The sequence below is a fragment of the Maylandia zebra genome, linkage group LG3 (assembly GCF_041146795.1).
Source record: "Maylandia zebra isolate NMK-2024a linkage group LG3, Mzebra_GT3a, whole genome shotgun sequence".
NCBI lineage: Eukaryota > Metazoa > Chordata > Actinopteri > Cichliformes > Cichlidae > Maylandia > Maylandia zebra.
In genome coordinates, this window is record NC_135169.1 from 25,222,636 (window position 1) to 25,236,717 (window position 14,082).

General features: G+C 41.1%; 1 protein-coding gene across 1 annotated transcript; it reads right to left on the reverse strand.

Annotated features, from left to right (window-relative positions):
* Nucleotides 1-797: 797 nt before the first annotated feature.
* On the reverse strand, nucleotides 798-5,744 carry LOC101476428 (endonuclease domain-containing 1 protein). The gene is made up of 3 exons (XM_076881378.1): nucleotides 5,660-5,744; nucleotides 4,219-4,551; nucleotides 798-3,263 (listed from the first exon to the last, which is right to left on the reverse strand). Exons 1-3 carry the CDS (start codon nucleotides 5,705-5,707, stop codon nucleotides 2,679-2,681), a joined length of 966 nt encoding a protein of 321 aa, XP_076737493.1. The 5' UTR covers nucleotides 5,708-5,744; the 3' UTR covers nucleotides 798-2,678.
* Nucleotides 5,745-14,082: the final 8,338 nt, after the last annotated feature.

A 14,082-nucleotide genomic window follows, 5' to 3' on the forward strand; every position in this document is an offset into this window, starting at 1 on the left:
GACTCAAATTCTAAATTGAATACATCTCACTGTAGTGAAAACTTTTTTATAACACATAGTTGAATGTGTGACATGGTTAGGTTTACATCTTGGGATCATTATTATTATTATTAATGTCATTATTATTGTTATCCTGAGTTACAGGGTAACAATAATGTTGATTACCTAAAGGAAACACTTCCTTTTGTCACCTGTCAGCAGTGTAAACATGCTGTGATACCCTGAGTTACAGTCAGAGGGCTTCATCGTACACTTATGTGCACCCCTGTCTATGAGGGTTGACACACTGCAATCTGCATACAGGAGGGCTGGCAAAGATCTCCAGCTAGCCAATCGTGAAGAGAAAAGCTTTCTCACTCCCTCCGAGGCCCAGGGCCATAACAATTATCATTATTATTATCATCATCATCATCATCCAAGTTTGAATGGTGATTACCTAAAAAATGAGTGAGCATTTTAAAAAAAAAAACGAAAAAAAAAAATGAGTGAGCACTGAGAAACATTTCTTTTTGTAACCTGTCAACAATGTAAACATGCTGATACCCTGAGTTACAGGCAGAGGGCTTCATCGTACACTGAAAGTTATTTTAAATTATTCCTGAAAAGTTAGTTTTGAACAGACATTGGGCTGCAAATAAAGGCAGCACCGGTGTAACTTAATAGTCATTCACACATTTATCCTCTATACGAGTTTGATCCTTTTTGATTTCTTATAAAAATACTTCACCCAGATTTAAAATGATGCCTTTTTAAAACCTAAAGTGTATTTTCCTACAAAAAACACAAAATGCACTCTGTGATGCTCCAGTTGTAATTTATTAGAACCACAATAACATATTAAATGGTTTACAAAGCACTATAGAGAGTAGTTACAGTCATATAGTTTAGCATGGGCTGCATGATGTTATGGTGATTAGCACCACGGCCTCACAGGAAGACAGTCCTGGGTGTGAATCCATCAGTTTCCTGGTCTTCGGTGTGAAGATTGTATCTTCTCCCAGTGCTGGTGTGGGTTCTCTCCAAGCTTCCACCCACAGTTCAATGATGTGCTGGGTTATATGGTTATTCTCAGATCTGTCTCTCAACAGTTCTGGCAATTTGTCCATAACTCCTCTCACCCTTTGACAGCTGGGATAGCCTCCAGCTATCTCAACCAGTTGTTGAGTTGTAGCTGGTACTACAACTCAGTACTTCAACAAATACTTCTCTTTTCTCTATAGCTGTTGGTGAACACATCATTAAACATTTTTTTCTGTATACCAGCACATCACAGTGTGTGTAAATATTGTCTCAAATCGTCCTTGCTTTTGCTATTTGATACATTTCTGACATTTTCAACCAAGAGATGATCTCAAAGCAGTTTATGTTGGTAACACCACTTATTTTGAGTATGAGTACATCTGCACCCAGTGTAACAATCACAATGGTGGCTGAACTCTGACTGTGAGGAAAAGAGAAAAAAATAACAGCACTGGCAGATAAAATACCCCAAATGCAGGAAGAATAAATGTCAAAAAACACAAAAACAAAGAAAGTAAATCTGATAAAGCACAAGAATCAATCAGGCACTCAGGAAGGAAAATAAAGGCATGAAATCAAGGCACATGATTCAGGTAAATTACCAAATTACCAAAACTATACGGTCATTATAAACACAGGAAAGAATAAACATGGAGATTACAAAGCAGGAACCACAGCTTAACAAATCCTTCATGCGATTCCCGAACCAAAAACATCATTATTCATTTAATCACATCTGTAGCTTTTACTTCATTATCATCTCAGGCATGAATAGTAGATAAATAAATGTGGTTTAAATCAGACATTTATAATTAAAATGTAATATAATTGCTAATTTTAAAACCATGCTTAGTTTCCCTTTATGCATGAGAAATGCTTTATGTATATCTTTGCCAAAAAGATATAATCCAACTTGTTTTATTTTTAATTGTTTTGTAAATTGCAGTGTTGATGTTGTTTATTCAGCCAAGAATTTTGATTGCAAGCTTCCTTTATGAAGCATCAATAATATTTGCATTGTGATGTGGTCTGTGGCACCTGTCTGATAGAGAACAATGTTTAGAGAGACTCTGGTAAGAAAACATCAGCATGAAATAATCAATAAAAATGACTAGGAGGAAAAACTGATGATGCCCTTTCATTTCACAATAATGATGTAAACTTTTGAATGTACTTTTTTCAGTCATTTCAAAGTCAATCATACAGTTCCTTATTATTTATTCTTTTAACATGATCGTGTTTTTTAACTTTTCCAAATCACTTTTCGATTAACCCCGGCTTCTCATATGGTGCTTACAGGTAGTTTTCTAAAAGAAAAAAAATTGCTTTGAATCAGAATTCTCATCTTTAGTCTGTTGCCTTATAAGGAATCTCATCACTCTCATGTGTCAAAAGGTTTAGAGTAAAACCTTTTGACACATGTGCTAGAAATCTGGACAGATGCAGCAGCAGAAACACTGGCTGTAGTACCCAGAGGGCCAGTTGTTGGATTGCCAGATGTGGTACTGTAATTTGGAACTGTGCAGGAAAGTGAGACAGATGTTCCAGGTGATGAGAAAGATTTGGAGCTGGGAGGGATTGGTGAATTACATGTGGAAGAAGAAGACTGAAGGGGTGGGGGTGGTTGTAGGACGAGTAGATGTACTCTTCTTTCTGTTTCACTTTTGTCGGCATTGGGCTTTGCAGGGACTTTCTGAGTAAAGCTCAGTGGCACTTTTGCCATTACGGCATTGTGGTCCAGGAAATGCTTCAATTCTCAGCTTTGTGTGGAGTTCTGCCAAGGTCTTGGTCTGCAGATATTTTGGGCCATCATCTGTGTTCTCACCCCAGTGTGCACTCGCCAACCAGCTCTCCTTACTTTGACTGTAACAGCAGAATGCCGACCACAGCACTGAAGGTATATTTATCCTTTGGTTGAGTGGGTTTTCATTGCCGGGCTGTGCTCCGATCACTACAAAGCCTTCTATTTGGTTATTGTTTTTAATGCAGTAATTATCCAGAATGCATTTAACACATCTCTCCATCAAGTTCCACCTACCATTGTTAAATCGTCTTCTTTGTGGAACAGCATTAGTCAGGGTATATGTAGAGTTTATGTCACCTTCTTCAGATCTATAAGAGCTTGGAAATAAATGCCCTCTGTCAAACTCTGTCTGTTTGTAATCATTAGTTCCAGCCTGGTGGTCGTAGGTGATTTTCTTGTCTGCTGGTGTCATATTGGCATCACCAGTTTGGTTTTCAAGCTATAAAAGTGAAAATGATATATTAGTGATCCATGCATGGCTGCTGCAAAGTCGACTAAATGTACATTTACTAATTGGTTGATCAAAGTTGTATTATTTAAACATAATAACAGCCCTCTTAAGTTGTGAGCTTTACATATTTTAATGCTACCATTTAAAAAGGCAAACTTTAACTGACAAGACTGCTGTTACATAGGAAATATACAGACGTGTCCTATATCAGAAAAAATGGAAAATCTTTGTAGCGTCATCAACATATAAATGGGATCACTGAATATAAGTAATAAGTTAAAGCAGTAATACTTTATAATAATCTCGGACTATTCAGCATTAGTGAGGTATTAGTAAATGTTTCATTCATCATTTTTAAAGGATTACTCCTCCATAGTACGTAATTTGTAATTGCAGTCTTGAAATACTTTCATTTTGTTCTATAAATGCTTTATGTGGCAAAAATGCTCTACACATTAAATGCAGTCAAAGTACTGAACTAAAGGTTAATAACTGATTGAAGTAACCATGAATTACAGTATGAAATAAGTGTTAATAAAACCTTTATTAGATCGCTCACAAACAATGTGCTCATATCTTAATCGTTACGTATATAAATGTCAATGAAACTACTTTGTTAATCACTTATTCAGCCTCTCTAAATGTTACCATGAACGTGTTATACATGAGTTTATTAATTAAGAGAAAAATGTCTTACTCACTAATAGCATGACATTATTATAAAGTGTTACCATAAAAGTTACTTTTGTAGTTCACTGGAGTGCTTTAGTTGCAATAGCAGTAGCATAGCACTGTGGGTAGTTGGTTTAATTTTAGTGGTATACTAAGATTCACAGTAATAAATGTGGTAATTATTATCATCACGTAGCACTGCATTATGAACATATTTTATTAAAGCTTAAAAAGATGTATTAAATCAGATGGCTGTTACTTATAATGATACCTGTGGTTCAATCTTCCAACGACTTCCCTTTCCCTCGCCTCCACCTCTGTACTCTGCAGCAGAAAAAACTGGAATCCTGTTCTTGGTGTCGTACAGCGTCACAAACCTCCTGATGTCTGTCAAAGTCTGGCAGATCACTTTGTATCTGTTCTGGTCCTTGATGTTCCCTTCCTCCAAAATATCTGGGATGTTTGGTGGAGTTTTCTCAAGAAAAGACTCATTACATTGTGCCACTGATGCCACCACTGCAGTTTCAGTGGGAACGATGGACAGAAGGAGCAGAGTAGTGAGAGGCAGGAGGTGCTGCATCATCAATGATATCATCAGTGAGCCCTGTGTCATCGGGTTAGAGAAAAACAAAGACAGATATTACATTAAACATACTTCCTCATTCCCTGATATATACATATACGTGCATAATAACCCATAAGAGCCCAGACCTATTTTTACAGTCAGGAAAACTGTGGGAGAGTCAATGTTCAAACTTTAATAGAAACTTCCCTCAATGTGTAAAGTAGCAGTGTCACCTGTGTGACTGTGGGTTCTTAGGATGAAGGTTTCAAATTATGAGCTACGTTTATGTCCAAGTGTCTATTCTAGGATTCCAGTGTCATTGACGTGAATTCATTTCATCACAGAGAGAGAATCTGATAGCTTTTGTTTTTAATATATTAATAAAAGCCTTTAGAGGTCATCCAAGGACAACCAGACCCTTTCTGTACTGTGAAAAGGTTATAAAACATAAACCAGTATAGGATTTTTTTTTTTTTTTATCATGGCCACATTCTTAAAAGTAACAAAAATAGGTCAATATATAATATTTAAAATAAACTATGCATTCTGTGAACACTGAACCCCACCCACTCTTCACACTTTCCGTTTACAAAGGAAGCACAGTCAGAAGTCAGTTGGATTAAACTGACAGAAACTCAAGCAGTTTTTCATCATCTACAGGAAAACACAAAGTGAGCCAGACAATAACTAAAACATGATTCAATAAGGCTTTTAGATATTCTGAGTTGCTTCAAAACAGTCGTTCTCAGCTTTTCTCATTTAAATATCACCACTGCACAAACAGCACACTCTTAGACAGAATTTCCTGTTTCATCTTATGTTTGTTTTTGTTTGTTTTTTGCTGACAAGAGATAGGAGCAGGACTGTAGGTAACATACTGAAACATACATGTGCCACGTGTTCTCAGAGGTGATGAATACATTTTACAAAACACAGGTGAAGACATTCACAGAGAAGAAAGAAAGCTAACCTTCAAAGTAAAACAGGAAAGCTGAATCAGGAATCCAGAACTTTGAAACTTGAAACAACAGAACAAGAAAACCGAACAGAGACTGAAGCTTGACTATATTCAGTTAGAATTCTTTTCAATCACACAAATTACAAATTAAAAGATGAATAAAGTAGGGATAAGTGGAGAAGTTCTTACCTCCAATGATCTGTGAAAACCAGCAAAATGACCTTGTAACAGGTTCATGCAGCAGAGGAAACAAGACAGCTAGTGAGGACCTGGACTGCCTTCCACACAAATAACCTGAGCAAAAGAGGAAGTGTAGTTTTGGTGTTCTTCAGTGCGGAAACGCTTCGTAAGTTTTCTCAGAACCCAACCAAACATGTTTTACATGCATCATTTTCCACATTAAAGTGACTTCAGCTTTTATTTGAGTTCTTTCTAAGAAGCAAAGTGTATTTCATGAAAAAGCAATGTTACTGCAATAAATAACACATCATCAGTGTGTGAATGTGTGTGTGAATGTGTGTGTGAATGGGTGGATGACTGGATATGTAAAGCGCTTTGGGGCGCTATATAAATACAGGCCATTTACATTTACCATCATTTTATATTTAAAAAAACATTAAATAATAAATGAGTATATTTATAATATAATATAACACAGCTTATGAATTCATATAGATGCTAATCTGAAAGTGCTGCTGAGTCTGCAAGTGCTCGACTTACATGTTTTTTGTGTTTGTTTGTTTTTTCATTTTGTGTGTTTTAGGTTGTTAATGCTGTTAGTACATTAGCAAGTAAAGCAAAGGATCTGTTGTTAACTTCAACTTTAATAGCGTTTATTAATAAACATATTCACTGTTTTCTGAAGTAAAACTTTCGATCCTCAAAGAAAACAAAAAAAAGACAACTTTCTCACTTCAGCAGGTCTAACATCATTTGGTGCTCGTCTTTTCGAGAACAGTCTTCAGATGGACTTTGTTATCACAAAAACAACATGAAACAACAAAACAACAGGGACAAAAACTTTTTTTCTGACGAAACTATTCAAAGAGGAAGATGCTGAGGCTAAGATAAAGTTACATGAAACCTAAATTACTGTGTCATTCTTCACAAAAAATTAAACCAAATGAAACTAAACGTATATCTCAAACTGTTGATTGTAACATAAAGAGGAAGGACAAATTAATGGAAAACCTGAAGCCTTCTCTTCGACAATGCTCAGTCAAGTCTGTCTACAGTTTTATTTTGCGTTGTGTGTTTTGGTGAAATAAATAAATAGCCTAAGCTCAAATACAACACAACATAATATAAAGAATACAAGATACAGTAACTATAACTGTACAAAGGCATACAAAAAGAGCAGTTACACATTAACTTGACTTGCCATGACTTACAACAACTAAGGATACAAAGGTTACATGAGCAATAATCTTACTTGGAATTTGAGCAGTTTAATGATTAGAAATGAATGTTTGTAACCTTGAAGATCAGATCTGACTGACTCAAATTATAATTTGAATGCATCTCACTATAGTGAAAGCTTTTATGCAACACATAGTTGAATGTGTGACATGGGTAGGTTTACATCTTGGGATTTTTATTATTATCATTGTTGTTGTTGTTGTTACGATCCCCTCTCCTAGGGAGGCGTAACATACACGAGCCCTCACACAAGAAACTGAGTAAAACAAAAAACCGACAGGGCTTTTTCAACAGACCACTTTACATGAAGGCATTAACACAGACAATAGTAAAAGCTAAGAGTTAACTGAGGCAAGCTAGTGTAACGTGAGGGTTCACTAGATGGTTGGGAATCTCTCTGAATAATTAGGTACAGCAAGACGGAGACGGATAACTTTTTAGCAGCCTCTTTACTTTTAGCACACTGCAACAATAACCCACACTTCCTGTGTGCCGCCCTCATGAGTACTTCACTGGCCTCTCAGAAGCCAGGAAATCTTATACTCAGATCAAAACAGGGAAAACAACCAGGTAGATATAACACATACTTATTACTGGTTTGAACATGCATGTCTAAACATTCAAACATGTAAACATGTAAATATCAAAACACGTAACCACCAAATACATAACTAGCTTTATAACCTTTGTAAACACCTCTTTGTATATCAAAGTAGATTTAAATTTACTTCTACACTTTACATTTTCCTCCCCCCCTCACATAAGAAACGTCCCCGTTTCCCTACAGAAAAGGAAGAAAAAAAAAACCCAACATGCTGCGAGCAAAGGGGACAACAATAAAACAACAGCAAAACCAAAAACAAGTTTAGTTCAAAACATAGTCCTTGAGGTATCTGGGAGGCACAACTTGACGTCTCACACATCGCCGTGAAACACCAGATACACGATGAGGAGTTGAAGGGACAATGTCTGATTGGTGTATCACCACATGGCCAGAGGGGGAAGTCGTTACAGTCTCAGACCGAGGAGAAGGGGACAAAGGAGAGTGGGAATGGGGTCTTGACTGGTTTAGAGGTGGTGGCTGACAAACCTGAGGGTCTGATGAGGTTGCAGGGCTGCGGCACTGAACATTCCAGCTCCCTTCAGCTGCAGATTTTGAAGCTGTGAAGGGCAACGCACCTGATAATGCAGTCAACTGTGGAATCTGGGGCTGTACAGGTATGTCACCAGCAGGTGAGTTGGTTCCACCTTTAGGAACAGGTGCTTTGTACGGCCTGAGACGATTGTAGTGAACGATTTGAGTCTTGTCTGATTGGTCCAGGAGGTAGCGAATCCTGTACGTGACACCAGGGTTTTCTCCATCTGTTCCAAGGCACTCCAATATCTCAAAGGGGCCCTTCCAATGTGGAGCAAGTTTCTGCTTTGCTGTAGTGGGGTCATTTAACCACACCAAGTCACCCGGAACATAAGGAGTGTGTTTGATGCCCCTATCGTACAATTGTTTCTGCTGGTTGTGGGCACAATCTCTGTTCCATGCAGCAGTGCTGAAGACAGACTGAAGTCTCTGAGTCAACTGGGTGACGTAGTCAGCAGGAGAAACAGAAGTAGATGATGCTGACATGTTGGTAGGCAACAGCATATTAGCAGGCATCCGTGCCTCATGTCCATGTGTGAGAAAAAATGGCGTAAATCCCGTGGTAGAGTGAGGACTGGTGTTGTAAGCCAAAGCAACTTGATTGAGGCAGTCATCCCATTCGCCAGGCTGCTGAAGGAGTAACTTAGCTAACTGGTCAATAAGTGTTCGATTGAACCTCTCGACCATCCCATCGCATTGAGGGTGATATGGGCTGGTCCGTGTCTTCTGGATGCCTAGCAGCTGACACAGATGTTTCACCAGGTCAGATTCAAACTGACGTCCTTGGTCTGTGTGTAGCATTTCAGGGACGCCGTGCTGACAGATGAAGTTGTCAAACAGGCATTTTGCAACTGTTGTGGCACGTTGGTCTGCGATAGCATAGAGATTGACATATTTCGAGAAATAGTCTTGAACAACGAGCACGTACCTGTTGCCACGACTCATAATGGGGAGTTCAAGTATGTCAGCTGCCACCTTTTGAAATGGCTCTGCAGCAACAATTGTTTTCATTGGAGCTCTGTGATGAGGTGTGGGATTCCGTCTGGCATCACATGGGGTGCATTGTGTGCACCATATTCTGATGTCACGTGACATGAATGGCCAGTAATATAGCTGCTGAGCACGTTTCAGGACCTTATCTGCTGATAGGTGACCGGACACTGGGTTGCCATGCAGCAGCTGTAGGACAGTGTCTTTTAAAGATTCAGGAACAACCAACTGATGCAACACTGACTTTTGGGACGGGTTGAAAGCTTTACGACAGAGTAAGCCATTGTGAAAGGTAAGTCTAGAGTACTCGTGCCATAGCACTTTTTCCTGAGGTGGGCATTTTTTCATACGCCAGTAGGGTGGTTTCTGACCCTTAGCTTTCCAGCCAATGACTTCTGACAGTACAGGATCTTTTTGTTGTTCACTTTTGAGATCATCTTCAGGCAGCTCAAGCACAAATGTGGATGAAACAGATAGCGCTGCACACTGCAGTCGTGGATCAGGAAGGTCATTGCATGGAATGTGTTTTTGGTCAGTACTGCAGGGACTATGGTTGGGCGGGCCTGCAGGACCCACGCACCTCTCTTCAGGTTTCAAGGTAGCAGAAGCAGTGCAGACTGTGTCCTGCTCTACGGTTTCACCAGTGACAGGGCGACGTGACAGTGCGTCCGCATTGAGGTGGCGGTGGCCATCTTTATGAATCACAGTCCACTCAAAAGGATCAAGTTCAAGAGCCCAGCGAGCACGGCGACCAGTTCTATCACTGTCAATGGGTATTTTCCGAAGACCCAGGAGGGGCTTGTGATCCGTGACAATAACAAATGGCTGCTTATAGAGGTAGTGCCGAAAATGTCTAACTGCCCAAACAATGGCCCAGAGTTCTCGATCATAAGTCGACCACTTTCTTTCTGCCTTTGTAAGCGCATGGCTAGCATAGGCAATGACTTTCTCTTGCTGTCCCTGTTTTTGAGCTAGTACACTGCCAATAGCTGTGCTAGAAGCATCAGTATACAGAGAAAATGGCAATGTGAAGTCAGGGAATGAAACCACTGGAGGGTTTGAGAGGGCATGTTTCAGATACATGAATGCATCCTGGCACTGAGAAGTCCATTGAAAAGGTGCATGCTTCTCAGTGAGAGCATGTAGGGGGACACTGTGGTGCGCAAAGTTTTGAATAAACTTGCGATAATATGAACAAAGTCCAAGGAATGATCTTACTTCTGTCGCTGTTTGTGGAATAGGCCAGGCTTGCACACTGTTCACATTTCTGGGGTCAGGCTGGATGCCATGTTTTGATACAATGTGGCCCAAAAATTGTACCTGATCTTTGGCAAAACAGCATTTTGAGGGGTTTAGCTTCAAGCCACTTGCCCGGAATCTGCCGAAAATTTCTTCCAGATGCTGGAGATGTTCTGCGAAAGAGCGGCTGTAAATGAGGACATCATCCAAATACACTAAGCAGGTTTTCCAGGGAAGGCCACGAAGTACCATCTCCATTAACCGCTGACATGTGGCTGGAGCGTTTGTGAGTCCCATGGGCATAACAGTGAAGTGGAAAAGTCCACTGCCGGTTGTGAAAGCAGTTTTCTCACGATCCTTCTCTTCCAGTTCAACCTGCCAATAGCCATGTTGAAGGTCCATTGTGGAGAACCAGGCAGAACCTGACAGCGCATCCAGTGCATCATCAACCCTTGGAAGAGGATGAGAGTCTTTGAATGTCACTGCATTGAGTTTCCTATAGTCGAGACAGAAACGCCACGTACCATTTTTCTTTCGCACCAGAACCACTGGGGCGGCCCATGGGCTGTAGCTTTCTTCGATGACACCTGCCTTTAAAAGGTTGTCAACTTGAGTCTGTATTTCAGCTCTCTGTTCAGGTGTCACTCTATAGGCTCTTTGTTTAATCGGTGTAGCATCACCTGTGTGAATATGATGCTTAATTATGCCTGTGTGACCTCTGTCCTCTGAGTGCTTACTGAAGATTCCTGAATACTTCTGGAGAAGTGATTTCAGGGACTGAACCTGGGAGTGTGACAAGTTTGTTTCATTTATTTCTACCGGCAGAGTCGAATCATACACAGGTGAAGTAGCACAACATGTCTGCTCCAGTGGAATGATATCAACAGATGAGCCTGAATGAAACTCACCAAGATGCTGTCCAGGGTACAGTTCGATTTCATCACTGGAGGGATTAAGCATTCGAACCACTGTAGTACCATTCTGAACTTCACTGAGAGTGTGAGCCACAACAATGTCACATGTTGGATTAGGGACCAAGAAACCACAGTAGTCTGTTGGAACAGGAGAAGCCGGTGTGGCTGCTGACACACAGGCTGTGATCAGAGTTTCGCTCATAGCTGGAATTTTGGTTGGTGCTAACACGGAAACATTACAGCAGGCAGCCACCTCATGTCCTTTGGGCAACAGGGGAATTTTCATGTCCCACAGTTGCAGCACTTTGTTTTTGAGGTCGAGAAGAGCATGGTGCCTCTGCAGAAAATCCCAACCTAGAATGACTGGCTGGTAAGCACCTCTGAGGACTTCAAAGTCCTGCTGCCATACCTGAGTCCCAAGCCTAATACCAACGGTTAACTTGCCTAAGATTTCCAGACGTTCTCCATTGACCGAACGAGCTGGCACAGAGGATGCTACCATAGGCCGTTTTTTCAAAGCTGGATGAGCGTTTCGAAAATCTTCACTCACAAGGGAGACAAAGGAACCAGAGTCAATTAGAGCACACACTTCAATGCCCTCGACAATAGCCAAGACGTTAGAGGAGACTGAGCCATCAGATTTTGAGGGGAACTGGGGGATGTGGTTTTGGGGCCCTGATACTGTAGCTGATGTTTGCCCCTCAACAGCAGCTAATGAAAGTTTCCCTGTGGGCCGGAGGTGAAATGTGCAGGCCTTTCCGGGGACTGGAAACGAACACCGGTCCTACTGTAGGACGCAGCATCTCTAGCTCTACGTGGAGCAGGACTGGGACTGCGTCGGTATCTGTTATTGTCAGGGTAATTGTACCTGGAATACTGGGGGGGCTGTTGGGAAGGGTATGTGCGTTGATCGTGTTTCTCACATTTGTCCCACTCATTGAACCTCTGGGGAACAGGGGAAGAAGGACGTTCACGGTGAGACTCTGGATCACGATGATAACGCCTCTCAGGCGAGCAATAGTCTCTGGAATGTTGTCTGGCATGATAAGGCGACGGGGACGCACTGCTGGTGCTGTACTGAACATTGGAAGAGGAGGATCTATCACGACTGGAGTCCAAACGTTGGGCAAGGTAACTCTGTTTCTCCCGTAACTGCTGTATTTCATGTTTCAGGCCGGTTACAGTAAGCGTGAGCTCCTCAACCGCTTGAAGAAGTTTAGCATCAGTAGGCTGAGGACGTATCATAGCAACCTGTTCTGAAGACGGAATATGAGAGGATCCTGCAGCTGTAAGTTGCAATGCTGCCCGTGCTCTCTCACAACGGCTGGCAATGCGCAGGGCTCCGTCGAGATCCTCTGCACCCATCTCATGAATCTTAGATTGCAAGGTGGGGTCCAACCCAGCAACAAAACGGCGAAATTTTTCACCTTCCAAGGCATTGTGGTCATAGTTAGGGAAAGCTTCAAGCACAAGACGGGTAATATCCGCGCTGTACACATCTAAACTTTCACCTGGTTTCCGGGGGCGAGCATTCACATGTGTCTGGAAGAATGGCAGAGAATATTTTGGACCGAAAACCTCTTTCAGCTTATCCTTCACTAGATCATAGTCTTTCTGGGCTGATGAAGGCAAACTGTCCCAGTACAAAAATGCAGCATCTGCTAGACGAGTAGGCAGAACAGAGGACATCACAGTTGGCAAATCTACCTCAGGTGGAGTCATAGCTTGCACTGCCACTTCAAAGCGACGAGACCAACTAGTAAAAGATTCAGTCCCATCTCCTTTAAAAACAGGTGGAAGATCTATTGTCAGGGCACTGGAAACGGTATGGTGGGCGGGAGTAGCAACAGTCCGTATTGCATCCACTGACCTCGAATGTGGCACAGGAGAAGAGCACAGCTCATGCACAGATTCACTCTCGTCAGCCGACATGTTCCCAACAAATATCCAGCTCAAAAAAAATCACAAAAATTACAAAAACAGAGAGAAAAGCTGCAACAATCCTTACTATCTCCAAAAATTATTACTATTATTATTTTCAGTTCATCAGCTGTTCACAGAGAGGGATAAATCCCAGCGGGAAAAAAAAACGATCTTATCCGCAGCTTGGGAGTAAAACTCACCAAATACACAGATCCATCAAGAAAATAAATCCCACCGCTGCCACCAGATGTAACGTGAGGGTTCACTAGATGGTTGGGAATCTCTCTGAATAATTAGGTACAGCAAGACGGAGACGGATAACTTTTTAGCAGCCTCTTTACTTTTAGCACACTGCAACAATAACCCACACTTCCTGTGTGCCGCCCTCATGAGTACTTCACTGGCCTCTCAGAAGCCAGGAAATCTTATACTCAGATCAAAACAGGGAAAACAACCAGGTAGATATAACACATACTTATTACTGGTTTGAACATGCATGTCTAAACATTCAAACATGTAAACATGTAAATATCAAAACACGTAACCACCAAATACATAACTAGCTTTATAACCTTTGTAAACACTGTTAGAGTTTGTATTGTTGATTGTTATTTATGCTTAGAAATATTTAACCATAGATGCTTAGAGGTGTATAATCAATTGTGTAGTGATAAGTTGTGTGATCTTTAACAGGCTACAGAGGCTTGGTGTGCATTCCACACTAGAATGCACACCTACATCCTGGGAGCACGGGAAGAGGTCGCATCTTGTTTTAATTGTTTTATGGTAGGATTAACGTAGCTACGTCTGTTCTAGTCTAAGTGCTTTTCTGTTTAGATGAACTGCTGGACTTCCTCACCGGGGGGGGGTCTAGTCTACCCTCTTCCTGACCAAGGATGTTTGACCCTTTGATCAGCAACACACACACACACACACACACACACACACACACACACACACACACACACACACACACAGGCAAGGTACTCTTT